General features: G+C 40.6%; 1 protein-coding gene across 4 annotated transcripts in view; it reads right to left on the bottom strand.

Moving 5' to 3' along the window:
- Nucleotides 1-21022, bottom strand: part of SHANK2 (SH3 and multiple ankyrin repeat domains 2) — a 615311-nt gene that overhangs the window by 324696 nt on the left and 269593 nt on the right. For 2 of the 4 annotated variants that reach the window (XM_074955235.1, XM_074955234.1), the window contains 2 exons: nucleotides 15508-15817; nucleotides 7236-7405 (listed from right to left, as the gene is read on the bottom strand). In XM_074955235.1, the coding sequence (XP_074811336.1) occupies nucleotides 7236-7405; nucleotides 15508-15817 (480 nt within the window). Of the gene's footprint in view, nucleotides 1-7235; nucleotides 7406-15507; nucleotides 15818-19468; nucleotides 19584-21022 lie in introns of those variants that run through there. The other 2 variants (XM_074955236.1, XM_074955237.1) reach the window with 2 other exon arrangements.

The raw sequence follows: 21022 nt of genomic DNA on the forward strand, positions 1-21022 counted from the left end.
CAAGGAAGGATTTGTGCAGGGTGTATCTTCTTTATTTTTTCCTATGAATTTATTTGGCAGTGCCTCCACCCCCCTCACTCCTTCCTGGCAGGGTCACCAGGGCAGCTTGGGAGAAAAATTCTAACCACAGGGTAGTCCCCACTTACTTGCCAGATAGTTGGAGACTTCCAAAAAATAACACAAACACATACAATATATTCAACACAATAATTATATTAAACAGGAGACAAATATAACATTACAGGGTAAAACACTATTTTTAGGTTCACCGGTGCCTACGCTGCTAATACCTGTGACTTTCCCCAGTCACGTGACTTAATGTAGCAAATGTAAGATTAGTGTCCCGTTGGAACACGTACTTTGCTGGGGCCCTTGATGACCTATGACCACAAAATTCTTCTATGCAGTGGTTTAGCAGTGTGGCTGACTGGGTTCAGTACAGCCCAAAGGACTCACAAGTGGGAGAAGGTGGTAAATCCCTCCACAGGTTTAATATGCATCAGGTTATAAAATCCCCAAACCCTTACTCTCTGGCTTGAGGACACAGTTCAGGAAGTAGGGGGTCCCCAAAACAAATTTCCTGACTGACTAACTAAAAGATGGTGCACTCAGAAACGACATGAATGATCCTCAGGTTCAGAGATATCTCTGGACTCCTCAGTCACTACAGAGGGGCTGATCTCTGCTGGCAGAGATCCTCCTGAGGCAGGAATCAGGCTCCTTCAGGCCCAGGATTTCCCCTCACCACAAAGGGGTGCAAGGCTCAAGGTACAGATTACACAACTGTACTAAAATCCAAACTGTAGTCTCCTAGCCCAGTGTCCAGACACACACACACACACACACACACACACAGAGCAGGCAGCAGCCCTGAACTAGCAGGCAGAGCAGAGCTGACCATGTGGTGACTGGTCTCACCTAGGGAGCTGGAGGGCTAACTCAGCCTGGCTGGGAAAGTTTCCCAGCAAAACTACAAACTCGGGAAGTTTCCCAGCAAAACTCTACAAAATCATCAGTGGAGAAGGAAAAGCCCAGCTGAGGGATCTTGCTTTCAGGTCCCTAGAGGCCAGTTCTCAGGGGGAACCTTGCATGCAGGCCTGGGACTTACCAGCTCCCCACACAGCCAGTACTGCCCTTGCCCTGGCAGACTCTGAGTTTGACTTGGCTCCCCCTCCCTACCAGGGGCAGTGTGCCTCTCCCTGAGCTGCCAGCAGACAGAGCCCCAGGAATCTAGGTAATCTCCTTGGGGCTTACAAGTGGTTAGATAAATCCTATGTGAAGCAGATCCATAAGTGAGCTAAGCAAGGTCACTGGCAAAGGACAATTCACACTCCCCACAGTTTCATAGCTTGTTTAAGATCATGTGCTTTCATAAAGAATTTTTGTTTAGTGTACTTTTCAGTCACCAGAAATGGTCTGTCTCTCCATCATGCAGAGTGCTACCCGCCACTAGTATCTGTTACCATTTAGAAACAAAATATAATAGCATAGACTTGAGTCACTGGTAGCCCTATGCAGGATACCCATATGTTACTGCATTGCCTTATTTTTGTGATACAGAAAACTACAAGCTCTTCACCAACAAAAGACAAGGAGCTTTGGGAGACATCAATCTCTCTCTAAGATTCATGGTTCAGTAAATAGATGCTGCTGAATTTTGAAGCATTTTTAATATATAAAAAATACAGTGGTGGTAATAGTAATTAACATATTTTGCATCGGCTATATTATCTAGGTTAGATATAAACATATGGGTGATTTACAAATATACTGACAGGTTTCAGAGTAACAGCCGTGTTAGTCTGTATTCGCAAAAAGAAAAGGAGTACTTGTGGCACCTTAGAGACTAACCAATTTATTTGAGCATGAGCTTTCGTGAGCATCCGAAGTGCATCCGATGAAGTGAGCTGTAGCTCACGAAAGCTCATGCTCAAATAAATTGGTTAGTCTCTAAGGTGCCACAAGTACTCCTTTTCTTTTTGCGAATACAGACTAACATGGCTGTTACTCTGAAACCTGTCATTATGCAAGGCACTGCATTTAGCCATATGGAGTGGAAATCTATCAACTGCATGAAAAAACTTGCATCCGATGAAGTGAGCTGTAGCTCACGAAAGCTCATGCTCAAATAAATTGGTTAGTCTCTAAGGTGCCACAAGTACTCCTTTTCTTTTTACAAACATACTGTGATGGATTTTTAAACAAACTGAAGAAAACAATAGAAAATACTGAAGGAAATAATTCTCCATTGCAGAAGGCAATAGATATTTTCCGTAACAAATCTCTATGATATTACCTGGCCAAATAGAAATATCAGGTTTATTTTTATAAGTTAGACATAGCTCTTTTTGTATCATGAGTGGCAGACACACAAATGATGTCAGTGTGTATGACTAATGGGTAAAAAATAAAGCGGATATTTTTATCTAGGCTCTGCAACGTCCTATTAATACACCACACTGTATTTAGTTTAAGTTTTCACTTGAACCTGGCCCACACACAGCTTTCTCTGAACACTTCCAGTCCCAGACACTTTGATCTATTGTCATTCATACATTTCTTAGCAAAAGAAAATGATACCTCACTGCTAGGTACTTTATGATAAAGTAACTGGACTTTGCACTTACATAGACTTTGCACTTACATAGGGTTCACAATCTGAAGATCACAAAGTTCTTTGCAAAGGTCAGTAAATAAGCAGTATAGTGCCATTTTATAGAAAGAGAAACTGAGGTACAGAGCAGTAAAGAGATTTCCTCAAGGCCACACAGTGGCAGGGTCAGGAATAGAATCCAGGTCTTCTATTTTCCAGTCACATGCTCCAATAAAAATCCATGCTGCCCCCCTATCAAATTATTCAGAAAGGACAAACCAACTTTGGGAAAAAACACCTCACTCAAAAATTACCAGTTATCCTTGGGAAGTTGGGAAGGTAAAGATGAGGTAAAGAGCAAATCATACATGGACCAGAGCGTCCTGTATAGGAACTGGTTCCTACAAAGTAACCAAGCCAATCAAAAAAACACATGATGCAGTGTATAGTAAAGGCAATGTAATGCGTAAATGTGTATTTGAAAAGATATTTTCTGAGTAACTTTGTACGTGTAGCATACCCCTACAGCTACCTCCTATGCTAGAATATGATCAACTCAGCATAGCTTTACCATATGCCAAATAAGGGAACCTGAGTGATGAGACTGGAATCTGAGTTCTTGGGGAACCAAGTGGAAGGGATTTCAGGGGAACCCCAACAACATGTTGACACCCTGAATGACTTATTACCCAGACAGAAAGAAGTATAATGGAAGACTGGGAAGAAGTAATGGGGGGCATGAACACAGCCCATGGCATGGGGGTGGGAGAATGGAGGACCCTTAATGGGTGAGGGGGGAAGGGGAGACACACAGAACCCCTAGTCGGAGGGAAGGTTGGGGAAAATCCCTGGCACAAAAGGGAATAGAGGTAAGTGGGAATGCGAGTACACACAGAGCTACTGGAATGGGGGACAAACAGAACCTCTAATGGGGAGAGGTTGTAGGGAGCCCCTGAAAAAAGAGGGGGTGGGATGGGAGGGTGGTATATAGGTAGCTTGTGAGGTGGTAGAAATGGAGGGATGCAAGTAGCCCCTGGTGTGTGCAATAATCTTGGCCTACACAAGTGTGCAAACTCCTAATGTTGTTCTGTCATTTTTCTTGCAACTTCATCACCTTGCAGTGAGGGGTTGAGAGAGAGGGTCTGGGGTCTGTTGATGTACATTTCATAGCAAGGGAAAATAGGTAATGAGAATTTATATTGAGGAAAATCCATTATGCTTGAAAGGCAGAGGCCCTGATACAAACTGGAAACAGGTATCCTGAAAGCACAATATATCATCCATTGCCAAAACAATGGACATGCAAATAAAAGTTCACTCACCTTGGCTGGCGAGTATGGTTAAGGAAAATTGCAAACTGATCTGAGAGCCATAAACTCAACTTAGAGCCATAAAGATGTGGCGAGAAGAAAGTATTATCAGAGTGAGTGGGAAAAATAATCACTGCATGGGAATCCAGGTCTTTCATTTTCTCCAGACAGTACAGCTGATCAATCACTTAACACTGTGGAGAGGAACACTAACACCTCAGAGCTGCCCTGGATCATGGGACTTGATAAGGACATGCAGAGGAGACAAGAGGAGGATTTCAGGTGACCAGCACATATCCAGAGAGAGAAAAAATACCTAAGGCTTTGTCTACACTGGCAAGTGAAAGACAAAACTTTTGTCATTCAGAGGTGTTAAAAAAGCATCCCACAGAAAGCAAAAGTTCTCTCGATGACAAGTGCTGATGTGAACAGCATTTCGACAATGCTAACGCTGCTTGTTGGGGTTGGAAGTTTTTTGCCTGCAGGAGAGCTCTCTCCTGCCGACAAACAGTGGCTACACTGCGCGTCTTTTAGTGGCACAACTGTAGCGGCACAGCCATGTCGCTAAAAGCTGGGTAGTATAGTCATAGCCTAAGAGATATAAGATTTCCTCTATTTTATTGTAACTAAAGAAAGCCTGATCTAGTACACTTCTCAGAAGCTAAACTGCCAGATATTCAGTCAAATTGTTTGTGCTCCACCGTCATTAATCTCAGTTTTTAACAAGGTCTTGCTTTGACATGATTATTTGATTGGTAGAATGTAAATTGGGTAATTTTATGCATACAGCCCTAAAGAGACAAGAACCCCTTGACCTTCAAGCAGAGGCAGTGATGGTAAGGAGTTTCTGGAGCCCAAATCGAAGTCTTAGCCAAATTGGCATATAGAAGGCATATCATTTAGAGCTGTGGTCAGGCTCACGTAAGGGGAGAAGGCTAAAGATTAAGGAAGAGGGGAAGGCTAAAGATTAAGGAGGAGAGCCAAACTATCAGGCCACAGGTAGCAGAAATGTCTGTCTAAACTCACAGGGTCATGTGTCCCTTACCCAATAGTAAAGCTCCAACAGTGTTACTGACAGCCATCTTGATGAAAATTTTCTAAAATGTTAAGTTCTAACCACTTCCACTTTAAATTTTTGTTTCTGTTGAAAATATTTAAACTTTTTAATTGTGCTGTTTCCCATGTATTTATGCTTAATCCTAATTTATGCTCTCCAGTATTTCCATCATGTTTAATAATCAGAACAAGAAGGAAATGCTACAGTAATGACTTTATTAAGATCAAATATTCATAATCACTTGGGGGTGGGAGTGTGGTGCACCCTAAATGTCCTGAGGTTTCTCTATTTTAAACCACAAAGGATCATGAAACCATGGTCCAAAGGGCTGTTTGGCAAATGGGGATAGCTGGAGTGTATTGTCCTCAGGTGCTCCTCACACCCCACATAGACATCTTAAAACGTCCTTTCCTAATATGCCCCTTGTGCTGTTGGCCATTGGGAACTCCCCCACGCCGGAGTATCCCTAGTAGGAGATTTGGAGGCCATATCCACTCCCTTTGCCCTAAAAGGGAAGGGAGTACAGTAGAGCCTCAGAGTTACAGATACCTGGGGAATGGAGGATGTCTGTAACTCTGAAATGTTCCGTAACTCTGAAGAAGAGATTACGGACTTCAGCCATGGGGGCAGAGTAGGGGATTGGGGCAGAAGCCGCAGGGTGGGGGGGGTGGGGAAGGGAAGGGGCAGGGCTCCGAGTCGGGGTGGGGGGACTGAAGCACCCACAGGAAAAAAATAGTGGGTGTTCAGCACCCACTGGCAGACCCACCGATCAGCTCCTCCCTCTGCCCCCAGGGCCTCCCGCCTGCCAGCGGGCCTTGCAGATCAGCTCCTCCCCCGCACTCCCAGTGTCTGCTGCGATCAGCTGTTCAGCGGCAAACAGGAGGTGTTGAGGGAGAGGGGGAGGAGCGGGGACAGGAAGAGGTGGGGGAGGGGCGGAATGTGGGTGGGAAGGGTCAGGGTCCAGCATCCCCAGGGAAATCTCAAATTCGGCGCCTCCATCCGTAACTCTGATGTTCTTATCTTTGAGGTTCTATTGTAGAATGATACAGAGAATCTGCCCCTATGTCTTAATGATTAATGGTTAATAATCTGAGAGGTGGGGGAATCAAACATAGATCAGCTAAAATGATCATGTAGATAGGTACTACTGACAGCCTACACAGTGGTGCAAGTTTTCATCTGTGGGCCAGATGGGAAAGGTGTGTGTGTGTTTCCTGCCCTTCTACCCACATTTTAACCTCTACAACTTCACCAATCTGGCACTATACTACTATCCAGGAGGGCAAGAACAATGGCTTCTTTCAATCTGCCGTCAATGCAGCCCTTCGTCTCCACAAACTGAGCATGTCACATCTGGGATGCATCTGCTGTCTTGAAAAGTAACACTAAGACTATGTCTACACTGCCCTGCAGTTCAGACTACAGGGCTGCAAACAGCAGTGCACACCGAAGTGCTGTGCTGTAGCTTCCCTGTGTGGACACTGCAGGTGCGAACTGAAGGGTTACTATTCTCATTAACATAGTCCTCTTCTAGGAACCTTTTAGTTTGTGCCCACGGTGTCCACACAGGGTACTTACAGCACAGCACTTTGGTGCGCACAGCTGTTCGCAGCCCTCCTGTCTGAACTGCAGGGCAGTGTAGACATAAGTTAGATCCTGACTTGGATCATGTTCTTGGCTTTCAAGCAAACTAGTAGCCATTAATTTCCCTTTTACCTGAAAAGGTATTTCCCCCCCAGCACTATTTAAAGTGCCCCCCCACTCATGTCATGGTAGAACAGCCAGGAAAAATTTAAGTGTCACATGACCCAGTATATCCTTCTTCCAGAGACTCAGAGAGAGACAAAGGAAAAAGCTTCTGGGAACTGCAGTCCATGCTGGGCAAGGGAATTGCTTTGTTTTCATGTTACAAGTTTTTTGTTTAGACCAATAAATTGTGCCCTGAGGTAAGGTCTGAATCAGACTCAGGCACAGCATTCCTTCCTTCCTGGGTTGATGAGATAGATGTTTATAACAAAAATGGTATAAACAAAATGTTTATAACAAAAATGGTAGTTGAATACATTTTGGTTACAAAATATAACTAAGTCCACAAATTATTAGCAAAATCTGGTGTAAAGAAATACTGGAGTGAAAATAATAGATCTATTAACATATGAGCTAAAATAAATTATTCTATTATAGATGAGAAAATGTAGGGCTTTAAAAACAAGACCTGTGTATAATCAGAAAAAAATTCTATGGTTACTCAGGAACTAATGGAGAAAAGGCTAACCTTTTATCCTATCCCCTTTGTGCAGATGAATCTCTCCTTCTCCTTGAGGTTGATATGGCTTGACGACAATAAAAAGTCTTCCAGGTACAGCACTGTAAAGTTTGCGTTTTGGACCCTGATAATCCAAGGCAGCGATAGCATCCTTGTTGGCACTGGGATTATAACCGGCACTGGGGATTGCAATGAAACAGCATTAGTTTATAATTTAAAATAGACATTAATATGGTTCTGTTCTCATGACACAACAGAACATATTTAGCGGGGAGAATATGCAATAAGTATGCAGTTTGCAATAAGTTAGCTATTACTGGAAAAACAAAACTAGTTTGTTAGTCTAGCCCAGTGGTTCCCAAACTTGTTCGCCACTTGTGCAGGGAAAGCCCCTGGCGGGCTGGGCCAGTTTGTTTACCCGCCGCGTCCACAGGTTCGGCCGATCACGGCTCCCAGTGGCTGCGGTTTGCTGTGCCCGGCCAATGGGAGCTGCTTGCCCACACTGCTTCCAGCAGCTCCCATTGGCCTGGAGCAGCAAACCGCGGTCACTGGGAGCTGCGATTGGCCGAACCTGCGGACGCAGCAGGTAAACAAACCGGCCCGGCCCTCCAGGGACTTTCCCTACACGAGCGGCGGAACAAGTTTGGGAACCACTGGTCTAGACACAGTATTTTTTTAGATAATCTTTGAAGTGGAAAAGGTCAACTAATGACAGTTTTGTTAAAACGAAATGTGAAAAGACAGTAACTGAGACAACCATGCAGTTTTCCAGCCCTTCAGCTAATTTAATTTACACACTTTATAGATTATATATCTATCTATCTATATGTATATACTCACTCATCATATTGCTGCAAAAGAAATAAGTAGAACACTTTAGACCACTAAAATCTACAATTACTGCTGTGATTGGGTGTGTTCACAATAGTTCTATAGGAATACTCATCATTCACGGGCCTGAACCAAAACCACTACTCTGAATGTACCCAAAGATGCATCATGTCTTTTGTGTTTGATACAGTATAATTTCAGAGGAAGTTTCTTATCAGTGATCAAAAGATGAACACCTATCTACTTCTTTTGAATAAGGAAGAATTCATTGATAAAGGGTGGAAAATAAAGAAGCTTGGTGCTAGATCACATCACCACAAAGGCATTTCCTTTAGGAAATCAAATATTACAATAGTTGAGAAACGATGTCTGGTGCCAGGGAGGAAATGGTAAAATTCAAGTGTGGGTAGAAGAATCTTAAAAGGCATCATAAAAAAGGTGGACCATGCTACAGTTCCACTGCTAAGGATAAATGCAAGGAACAAGAAGCCTTACGTGGAAACGCTGAAAATAGAATATATGCAAAGGAAACAAGAATACACAGAAATAATCAGTGTTTTCAGGGAAAAGATAAGGGCAGGGGAAAAAACAGAATGAGTTAATACTTGCGTAATTGCTTGGGATGAGAAGCATGGGTTTTTTATTTGGCTTAGTGAGTAAGATATCCTTTTAAACAAAAAAACACCATTATGGCAAGGAAGAGCAAGCAGGATTTTTGTCTGAGCTAGTATATATAGATAATTCAGAAAACTTCACTGGCGAGCTCAGCCTAAGGGGAACAAAGTGAACTTTCACAAATATATTTTTGGTGTCAAGAAGACAAAGTGAAAGTAGGCATTCTAATGTATGAGGGAAACAAATATCAATGATGATTAACAGTCTTTAACAAACGGGGAGGGGAGAGAATAATCCACTAGGAAAGAATGAAGACTGTGTCAACAAAGCTGTTGAAAAAAAGTAAACAAGGGAAACTTGGAAGAAGTTTAACATAATGGAACTTCTGAATAAGGAAGGGTTTGCCCCACCCACCCAAATCAATTTCACTGCAGTAAACCACACATTATCAGGAGCCTTTGATCTCAGACTTGATCATTTTCTAGATTTATTTTTCCTTCTTTTCTTTTAGTGCCAAGGACTGATGCCAATAAAGACAGACTCCACTTAATGTTTCAAGTGGCTGTGCAGGCTGGAGGTCTGTTGGTGAAAGCTCACTAGGCTGTGGCAGCTGCTTAAAGTGAAAGAGGTAGTGGTAACCCTAGGTCTCACTAGCCATCTCCTTCTATTCATCTCCACTAATCTCTATGCTTATATAACGAGTGTCCTTGGCCTAAACAGCACCTCCTAATTGCCTGGACTAAGCAGGTTTGCCACCCTGTCCTGACCAGATCAGCCATCCTGTGCAAGTTACAGCCCTGCAATATACACAAAGCAGGTATTCTTATACACTCAACCCCCATTGGCATGGGATGGTATAGAGGATTTCTAATCTGGTAGAGTATAAATCCTCCAAGCCTTATGAGTTAGGACATGAACCATCATCACTTCTGTGATTTAAGAGTCCCCTTTCCTACTGAGAGAATGGATCTCCCTTAACCCTATTGCTAGGACCAAGTACTACAGATGCTGCTTCCTTTAATCTTAGCTGGCATCTTCCATTCCAATAAATCCCAGTTTAATCGTGAAGGCTGGTTAGTATTTCAAGAAAAATACCAGATGGATGAAATAGGTCAGGACAATTGTACATAAGGTCACATCCTAGCCTCTTATGTCATACCTATCAAAAGATTCAACCTCCCTTCTTCGCGGGGGAGGGGAGGGAGTAAGGCTTTTCTATTTTTTTTCTTCGTTTTCATAGACTGATTTTCTTGTGAATACTTCCCATTTCAATCACTATCACAGGCATCCTCCCCTCACTGATGGGATGTATAAACTCCTTGCATACAGAGGGAGAGGAAGGTGTTAATGTAGATCCAAGAAGAGGAAGAAAGTGGAGCAGCTGGGTTTAATCACAACTGTAAACAGGCATGGCTTTCAGATAACGGGGAGATGAAAGCTGTTCCTGAGAAAGGGAAGAACTCTGCAAAAAGCTCACTCAGGAGCAAGAGGTGCTCACTATGGAGCCACAGAAAGATTGATTTATGGAAAATGTATGTTTATTGGGGGACTGGCTGGAGCAAGCTACTCACTTTCATTCCTTTTTGCTTTCTTTGGTTTAGGTTGCAGAAAGCCACAAAAAACTTTCGTTGAATTGACTGGGGCTTTTTGGACTAAAGCGAGGGACAGTTTTATGTGAACCACTAGCAAATCACAAGGGGAGAGAACAAAGATTACCCTTCAAGCTCAAAGTAAAGGCTTGGTGACACTTCAAGGAAGAGAATTGGTGGAGGGAGTCCTGTGCTTGCCCCCATTCATAACTGCACAACATCTCAGTGGTAACTACAGCAATGGCTGTGTAACCCACACACCTTCTGGGTGTGGTATTCTGTCCCATTTAGTGGCACCGAGACCACTGTGAGAGAGAGAGAGAGAGCGCAATTAATGAGTCTGCTCTAAGCGCCACTTGACTTTTAGCTCATGCACTAAATTCCAGAGATCCCCGGTTCAATCCCGCCTGCCGACAACCGGGGTCTGTTGGTGTTACAGTGGCACAGAACATTAGCAAAAAGAAAAGGAGTACTTGTGGCACCTTAGAGACTAACCAATTTATTTGAGCATGAGCTTTCGTGAGCTACAGCTCACTTCATCGGATGCATACTGTGGAAACTGCAGAAGACATCATATACACAGAGATCATGAAACAATACCTCCTCCCACCCCACTCTCCTGCTGGTAATAGCTTATCTAAAGTGATCACTCTCCTTACAATGTGTATGATAATCAAGTTGGGCCATTTCCAGCACAAATCCAGGTTTTCTCACCCCCCCCCCCACCTTTTTTCCAAAAACCACACACACAAACTCACTCTCCTGCTGGTAATAGCCCATCCAAAGTGACCAATTTCTTTACAATGTGTATGATAATCAAGTTGGGCCATTTCCAGCACAAATCCAAATTTTCTCACCCCCCCCCACCTTTTTTCCAAAAACCACACACACAAATTCACTCTCCTGCTGGTAATAGCCCATCCAAAGTGACCAGTCTCTTTACAATGTGTATGATAATCAAGTTGGGCCATTTCCAGCACAAATCCAAATTTTCTCACCCCCCCCACCTTTTTTCCAAAAACCACACACACAAACTCACTCTCCTGCTGGTAATAGCCCATCCAAAGTGACCAGTCTCTTTACAATGTGCATGATAATCAAGGTGGGCCATTTCCAGCACAAATCCAGGTTTTCTCACCCCCCCCCCCAAAACACACACACACAAACTCACTCTCCTGCTGGTAATAGCTCATCCAAACTGACCACTCTCTTTACAATGTGTATGATAATCAAGGTGGGCCATTTCCAGCATAAATCCAAGTTTAACCAGAACGTCTGGGGGGGGGGTAGGAAAGAACAAGGGGAAATAGGCTACCTTGCATAATGACTTAGCCACTCCCAGTCTCTATTTAAGCCTAAATTAATAGTATCCAATTTGCAAATGAATTCCAATTCAGCAGTTTCTCGCTGGAGTCTGGATTTGAAGTCTTTTTTGTTGTAAGATAGCGACCTTCATGTCTGTGATTGCGTGACCAGAGAGATTGAAGTGTTCTCCGACTGGTTTATGAATGTTATAATTCTTGACATCTGATTTGTGTCCATTTATTCTTTTACGTAGAGACTGTCCAGTTTGACCAATGTACATGGCAGAGGGGCATTGCTGGCACATGATGGCATATATCACATTGGTGGATGTGCAGGTGAACGAGCCTCTGATAGTGTGGCTGATGTTATTAGGCCCTGTGATGGTGTCCCCTGAATAGATATGTGGGCACAGTTGGCAACGGGCTTTGTTGCAAGGATAGGTTCCTGGGTTAGTGGTTCTGTTGTGTGGTATGTGGTTGTTGGTGAGTATTTGCTTCAGGTTGGGGGGCTGTCTGTAGGCAAGGACTGGCCCATCTCCCAAGATTTGTGAGAGTGTTGGGTCATCCTTCAGGATAGGTTGTAGATCCTTAAGAATGCGTTGGAGGGGTTTTAGTTGGGGGCTGAAGGTGACGGCTAGTGGCGTTCTGTTATTTTCTTTGTTAGGCCTGTTCTGTAGTAGGTGACTTCTGGGAACTCTTCTGGCTCTATCAATCTGTTTCTTCACTTCCGCAGGTGGGTATTGTAGTTGTAAGAATGCTTGATAGAGATCTTGTAGGTGTTTGTCTCTGTCTGAGGGGTTGGAGCAAATGCGGTTGTATCGCAGAGCTTGGCTGTAGACGATGGATCATGTGGTGTGGTCAGGGTGAAAGCTGGAGGCATGTAGGTAGGAATAGCGATCAGTAGGTTTCCGGTATAGGGTGGTGTTTATGTGACCATCGTTTATTAGCACTGTAGTGTGCAGGAAGTGGATCTCTTGTGTGGACTGGACCAGGCTGAAGTTGATGGTGGGATGGAAATTGTTGAAATCATGGTGGAATTCCTCAAGGGCTTCTTTTCCATGGGTCCAGATGATGAAGATGTCATCAATATAGCGCAAGTAGAGTAGGGGCGTTAGGGGATGAGAGCTGAGGAAGCGTTGTTCTAAATCAGCCATAAAAATGTTGGCATACTGTGGGGCCATGTGGGTACCCATAGCAGTGCCGCTGATCTGAAGGTATACAAGGTATAAATGGCCCACCTTGATTATCATACACATTGTAAGGAGAGTGGTCAGTTTGGATGAGCTATTACCAGCAGGACAGTGAGTTTGTGTGTGTGGGGGGGGGGGGGTGAGAAAACCTGGATTTGTGCTGGAAATGGCCCACCTTGATTATCATGCACATTGTAGGGAGAGTGGTCACTTTGGATGGGCTATTACCAGCAGGACAGTGAGTTTGTGTGTGTGTGGGGGGGGGGGGCAGAGGGTGAGAAAACCTGGATTTGTGCTGGAAATGGCCCAACTTGATTATCATACACATTGTAAGGAGAGTGATCACTTTAGATAAGCTATTACCAGCAGGAGAGTGGGGTGGGAGGAGGTATTGTTTCATGATCTCTGTGTATATAATGTCTTCTGCAGTTTCCACAGTATGCATCCGATGAAGTGAGCTGTAGCTCACGAAAGCTTATGCTCAAATAAATTGGTTAGTCTCTAAGGTGTCACAAGTACTCCTTTTCTTTTTGCGAGTACAGACTAACACGGCTGTTACTCTGAAACAGAACATTAGGAGAGCAGCCAAAGCAATTCCATTTAAAAAAATTAATTAATACTCACAGAAAGTTTTTGCATTATTTGGCCAGCTCCATAAATCAACAAATTATATTCCAGGAACCTAGAGACATTATTCTAGTAACATTGTATATTCTAATTAGAAGCCAAGTTTTAAAATAGTTTTTAGCTAGATTGTCCTTTGGAGAAAGCAAAACACATTCCCTCTAACTGGAAGGAACAAAGAGGAGGGTCCCTGGCCTGCAAAGACAATTTAACAGGTGGACCTCTGCATCTATGCAGAATCCTAGTGTAGTCTCCAGATAGATACAAGGATCTGTCCACGTGGTTCTCTATGCAGGAGTGAGGCCTAAGGTAATAATTGAATGACTTTGCACAGTTACTACAATATACAACATTGGAACACTTTGCTATATTGGATCAGACCACTGGCCTATGAAGTTCAGAATCCTATCTCATGAAGTGGTCAATGCCATATGTGATTTAAGCAAAACTGTTGTGAATTTTCTAGATTGCAACATTAGACATCTCTGGTGGTATTGCTAATACCACCAGCAGAAAACATGTGTTAGCTGGGTGCCCATAACGGAAGAGGGGGAGAAGAAAAAAAGGAGCAAAGTAAGGGAAGAAAGTAATAGGAAAATAACTTCAGCCAAATTCTCTTTTGCTCTAATGACTACAAATTTAGATATAAATCTATTATACATAATATCAAAGTGACACCCAACAATAGCCAACACTGCTACCTGACAATATTCATTTTCTTTTTTCATATTGAGATCAGGAAATATGACAGAGAAAGCCCATTATTTTGAATGACAATAGAATTAAGTTTATTGGATCAATGTATTTAAATTCTATTTAAGTCTCTCACTCTCCCCCTAACTTAAACTGTAATTATCCCTTTATAGGGCAGCATTTTGGCGTGTACTGACATTCTTTAAAAGATAAAGCATTCACACCTAATCTATCAATTTTGTTCTATTAAAATGTATGCCAGCATCCACCTTTCTCCAATAAAGCAAGACTTCTCATCCAGTGGGCACGGCCCATAGGTAGGCACCCACTTGGTCACACTCACTAGTCAAAAGGGAAAAAATAAAGCAGCAAAATCCTCAAGTGTTAAGGCCCTGCAGAAAGTAGGAACTGGAGAAGATGCTTGCTTCCTACCACCACCGCCTCCAGCTGCTGCCCCTCCCCAGCTCTTCCCCCACCAACCCCGCTAACCAGCCACACAGGAATTCCTCAGACCTCCACTTTTTCTTCCTTCTTTCATACTGCTCAGCTCCAGATCAGTGGAAATGGGACTTCAAGAGGCTGTGGAGTTGAGTATGTTGCCTCTAACTGGCCTTGAATGCTGTCTGGGAAGGGGGTTGGAAGAAAGCAATTGACTCAGGTTCCATCAACAACCTGATGGACAACAGTCCCCCTCGCCCAACTGTAGAGTAAGCAGACTACAGCCATAAGAGATAGTTTGGTCCCTACTACCTCAGAGAGTCTCTGTTTTCCCATGATTTATTAGAGCTATTACAACCATACAAGACTCTCAAGCTACTTGCATCTAGAGCTCTGTGAAGAAATGATTTTTCAATTCATTGGCTGAACCAAAATATAGAAAACAAAAAAATTGTTTTGAGTCAACCGGAAACAAAAATTTTAAATTTCAAACTTTTTGGTAAACCGAAAAAGTAAAACAATGTTTGTTCTGGATGAAATGTTTCATTTTGTTTTTGAGTTTAACCTTTTAAAAACAAAATCAAAATTCAAAACAAAAGATCATTCGGAATTGAAAAAAATCAGAATGTTACATTTGGAAAGTGTCTGAAAAACTGTCTCCAGATCTACTAACACCCTGCTTGAAACAGGAGGGGAGTGGTAGAGGACACCAAAGCATGATTTGGTAACCTTCAGATCATACTGCTAGGTTTATCTATTTACGCAGACTTTGTGAGGAAATGGATGGAGTGGATAAGAGTATCTGCAAGCAATGGTTAGAGGTGTTGACAAGTTCAGCTTTTGGACATTGCTCCAATGCATATGATTTTATTCAAATGTTCACATCAACCCTGGCCCCAAGATGGACATTTATAATAGATCTGTATTCATGAATATCATGGTCAGTGTGTCAATAAAATGGTATATTTCATGCTGTGGGAATATTGAAAAAGATCACCTGATGTGCCTATGTTGCTGTCTTTTTGCATCCTCTCCTACCCTGTTTAATGATGGTGACCGACTCCGAGAGGATGGGGTATAACTCCCAACAGCTTTTACAGTTCCATTAGGATTATTCTGCATCTGTTGAAGTAGGTGAGGTGAAAGGCTGCGGTGTGAAGAAGCAGAAGATGAAGCTGAACAGTCAGGAATGTTGTTGATGTTCAGATTGTTATCGCTGTTGGAACGAAGTAAGACACGAGGTGCTGCCAAGGTGCTTTGGGGCCTCCGCCTCCTGTTTGAATAGGTAGGAGCCTCTCTAAATGGCACTGTATTAAGAGGGGGAGGGGGGAAACAATTATGGTAATCACATCTGATTTGATCATTTATGCATATTTATCACTCCTTAAAAAGATTCAACAACATATGGCACCTTTTTCGGGTGCTTAGAGTAAAAGAGAAAAACTATCTTCACTGATTATCTAATCAAGCTAAATAACAGAATTATATTTAAAATGTAATTAAAACTGAAAACCACTTTCATATGCAACATACTTTGACTTACTGGTTGTAATACATAGTTAAGCCCCACAATACTGGAAACATCAATGAATAGTAATGGCAAACATCTATTTTTTGCCAAGCTTTCATCGACACTATTTGCCCTCTCTCTCAAGCTTTCTTTGAAGCCTAACACAAGTTCATGGACTTGAACTGATCCACAGAAACGTCTTCTTTCATGCTGTATCTTTTGGGTTCCTTTTTCCTATAGAGACCTAAACTGAGAGAGAGAGAATTTGGTTCCATTGTCAGTTCAGGAGTAGCCTGGAAATCTTTAATGTTAGCGGTCACCTTATCTCCATCTGCTAGGTTAAAAATTCAGGACAGATTCTTCTTCTCTTAGAACTCTTACACTGACATAATCCCTAGGTGTCTGTTTTTCTAATCTAGGCATTTCTATTGCACCTATTATTGTATATAGAGCAGAGAGTGCAGTATCCTGAGGTAATATGCTCACTTCAGCTCCCACAAGCATTCACTGGAGAATATACCAAGACATATCTAAACATAGCAATAAATCATTTAACTAATTTTTTTTAGTAGAAAAATATACAAATCAGGAACCTGATCCTGCAAATGCTACTAGAAAAACACTGCAATTATGGGACAATTTATATTAGTAAACACTATGCCCCAAGACTCTCCTTTTCTCAAAGTAATGGGTTCTTTAGCCTCAAATACAGTTTAAAGAGACTTTTCTAATAAAAGGCATCTTATACACACCCTAGATCTGATCATTCTTCCTACTAATTTCATAAACTAATAGACGTCTAACCCTGAAAACCCTTATTTATTTTAGTTCTTATTTATGAAAAATAAGCCCGTTAACTTCAGTGGGACTCAGAGGGTTTGTAGGATTGAATCCAGAGTTCACAAATCTAAATCTGCAAAGTAATAATAATGATATCACAAATAAAAGGCAGCCTGTAATAATTCAGAAGACTATGCAGACTGTAATTTTCAAAAATTATATAATATTTCAGTTAGGAAAGAAACCCCAGATAATATTTTGCGTGTATACAATGTCATTCATCTTGAAGGATAACTAAGTACACAATCAAAACTTTAAAAGCATAAGCTTATATAAAATAGAACAAATATGTCATACTATACAAACACACACATATTAATATAGATATTAGCATACATAGAAATCACTTCATCCTCCCCTAATATACAGCCATCCCTGGGGTGAAGCACAACAAGTGCTTAAGATAACAGAGCAATGTTTCACACAATCTTAGGACAGGAAATGAAGAATATTTTAACCAATTGTAACTGCAGCTTAAAGAATGAAGTTCCTCAAAAAAATTTCACCAGAATTCTTGACTGACAAGTGATTCTGAAGAGGATCATAAAATGACACAGTATAGCAAACAGTCAAAATTCCAGGTAGTTGAAACTCTCATTTAGGTTAAACTTTCTCTTATAAATATTAACAAAAAAGATACATATAGAGAACAGGATTTGAAATTGATATTAAATTCTACTGTATTTTATTTGAAGCAAAAATTAAATAATAGTGATCTTTACCAACAAGGCTGTTAAGAAGGATGAGACTTAAGAGAGTGCTAAGTTTATGATGGAAATGGCAAAAATCTACAGAACCTATGAGAGAGGGGGATTTTTCAAGTATATCATAATGCCCACTTATAAAAAAAATGCATTTAGAAGAAAGTCGATGGAACTTGTGCTCCTAACTCCACTTAAGTGCTTTTGAATGTATGACACAATGCTTCTAAAAGATTCAGCTCAAGGCCAACCCAAACGTCTTAAAAAAAATTAAGAACACAATCTTCCATAGTGAGTGTGTCTGAATCTTCTGCAAAAAGGTACAATTTCTTTTTCAATTTTTATTCATTGCCACTTTAGAATACTTTCTGTTATCTTGCCATGCTACATGTAGTGTGTGATATGGATGTACAGTTTGTATATAGCTATGCTTGGGACATTTAGCATATTTCTCACTAACAATACCACTGAAGAGAGGCAGATTGTGAATAAGATCTTATGGGTTAAAATAAGGTAAAATATTTTCTTTTAATAAAGATTACACAAAATAATGTGGATACTATAGGTACAGGCTTGCCTATTTATATCCAATTGAAGTCAATGGGAGTTTTGCATTTGGCTTCGAACAGGACCAAGATGTGGCCCCTAGAATTATTTGTTAGTTCACAAAATGGACAGGATGAAGACTCCACACTAAGATTTTGAATGCTCATAGTTAAGCTCATGAAAAATTAGAATCTATCTACTGAGGGTTTATTGTAAAAAAAGTTGAAAGGTTTGGGGGGAGGAGGTTTAATAGTTCTGAATATTGCGGAGATATCAGAGGACTAATTGACAGAATGGGATGAGTATTTCTGAGCACATTTACATTGATAAGTTTGAGAAGAATGAAAAATGTTCATACCACTCCAAATAAAAAACATTTATATATTTCCCAGGTTTCATGTAAAATTACCTTTGCCCACTGAATACTTCAAAAAAAGGATTTTAATAATCATTTTGGAATTAACATTTGGTTTGATATCAATTTTATATTCTTAAAGAAATAGCTGCAAGTAAAATTAGTCTTTACTTTTTGAATTAAAGACTAACGTTTTCTTTGTGAAGGTAATAAAGGGAAAATTATCAAAGCCACAATTAGGATTTTTTTAGGCACATATCTATGCAGAAAGAGTTAAAAAATAACCTCTTTCATGCCCAAAATGATTAATATTCCAACCAACTGTTTTTTCCCCGGCAATCTGCAAACTGTAAGTGGGTGGATATTTTCTTAGCTGCCTCTTACATGGCAATATTTATATTATTTTCACAATAAAAAATAACTACACCACAAAATAATGAAACAAATGTGCATGCTTTAAACTCTGTTGGACTAATTTTTATTGTTAGTTAATTATTTTACAGATCTTATAGATTCTTATTGAAAAGGTTGTTTGGAGAAACAAATAATATAAAATGACATGAAAACATCTCAACGAATTCCATCCTTTTAGTTTCAAATCAAGTAATTACTGTACCTTTATATCAAATCTAAAAATTAAACAATACTTTCCTTCCAGCTGTCAGAATTTTATATCTAACAATCCATACTTATGAGGGGGCAATTAAGGAGCTTACAGTGATAATATTGACCGAGGAAATCCTCATTCATCTTCAGATGGATTTCTTAGAAAACAGAACATTTTCTATATCTACCTAAGTTTAAGAAAAAACTAATATGAATAAGTCAGGTATCAACTAGATCTAAAAATTAGTTGCCTAAATGGATACTCTGACACACAAGAATTTTGAAAAAAGAAAAAAAGAAAAGAACTGATTAATTATACAATAAGTAAGCAGATCATATTAAAGGTACACAAGAAAAATATCAGTTCTCAAACATCAAATGTTCTGAGTTCATTGCTTACCTTCTTTCTTTGTTAAGGCATTTAACAAAGACTTCATTTTCTCTTACTTTAGCAGCAATCCCCTCATTACATAACCTTTTCTAGGAAGAAAGAGGGAAAAAACTACCCAGTTTCTATGTGTTTAAACTGCCTGCACCCTGACATAAGCAGCAGGTTTCTGGGCACCGTGTAATTGCAAGCATAGCTGGGCATGCAGTACCCAGCGTTCTGGTGACAAAGCCCACCCCACATTCTGTCTGTCAGCTGGGAACCAACTGTGCGTAGACTGGAGCTGCTCAAAAAAAAAATCTTGCTATCTTTCACAGTATTAGTCATGTGAACACCACCACCATAGTCTTTCAGACGTTACTCTGCTTTTGTAATCATTACATTTATGAACAAGCAAACACAGGACTGAAGGAAGGAGAAGCAGTGCAGGCTAAGAGGGGACAAAATTTATATTTGGAAAGGGAGGAGGGGAATCATTCATGGAAAGATACTTCATATCAGCATTTCAACAACTAGAACTTGTGAAGGGAAAATCCTGAAAGAAATGGGAGCTACTGAATAAGTGTGCTTAGCTTTTAAACTTGCATAGCTGAATCTCAATGTTCAGATACTTTCTATGCTTTTTGATATTTGTTTGCTTGCCTTTTGCAATGCTGTCCAGAGTCAGAGTCAATTTGAGAGTGTATGTGCATCTAACAATAAGCAAGCTTCACACCGTGCCTACATTAAAAATTTAGACAAACTGCCACTAAATGGCATATCTGAACATGACCCATATTCCAGTTTGAAAAGGATGAGAAGCAAGCACCAATTATTTTCCACTCCCCCTCTATTATGATAATTACACTGAAATAAAATAGATTTTTTTTTGTACAAGGGGAAAACACATTAAAAGGCAACCCCAGCTACTTTATCGAATTCTATGCAGATGACAATAAATAAATTCTTTAACCATTGCAACTTTTCAAAGGTTTTATTTATGGAAAATGTCTATGGATACCAGTGAAAACCAGTGCAAACATCCATACAGAGGAAGAACAAACAACCAGAAAGTTGAAGATTACCTTTTTGAAAACACTACAAATAGGAAGTGGGACTTAGGCATTCACAATCAAATGAATGCTTAGCTGTTGCACAATTCCATTTTGGATATATTTATAAATATTTCAGCAATGCAATATACAGTTTCTAAGGAGTAAGATTTACAAAGACTAACCCAAACTTAAACATCATACAGCATAAACCTAAACGGCGTACTAATAATTACTCCATTGCAGCATTCTCCGCTGATTGTTAGGATAAGATCCGCAGTTAAACGCTAGATCTTTGTGTTGGTAAGACCACTGCTCCATCAACTAAAAGAGGGAGAGGGATCACATGGATTACTTAGTTGGATTTTACTTCCATATGCCTGATACACCATCTATAAAATAACTCACAATGTAAAGAAAAGTACTTATTTATGCTTGATAATTAACAGTTTAGAATTCATTTAACATTTCAATGTTCACATAGCTATAATTGTTAATGAAAAAATACTCTTACAAAGTGGTATGTGAGGATAAA

Source organism: Natator depressus, chromosome 6, assembly GCF_965152275.1.
Source record: "Natator depressus isolate rNatDep1 chromosome 6, rNatDep2.hap1, whole genome shotgun sequence".
Lineage (NCBI taxonomy): Eukaryota > Metazoa > Chordata > Testudines > Cheloniidae > Natator > Natator depressus.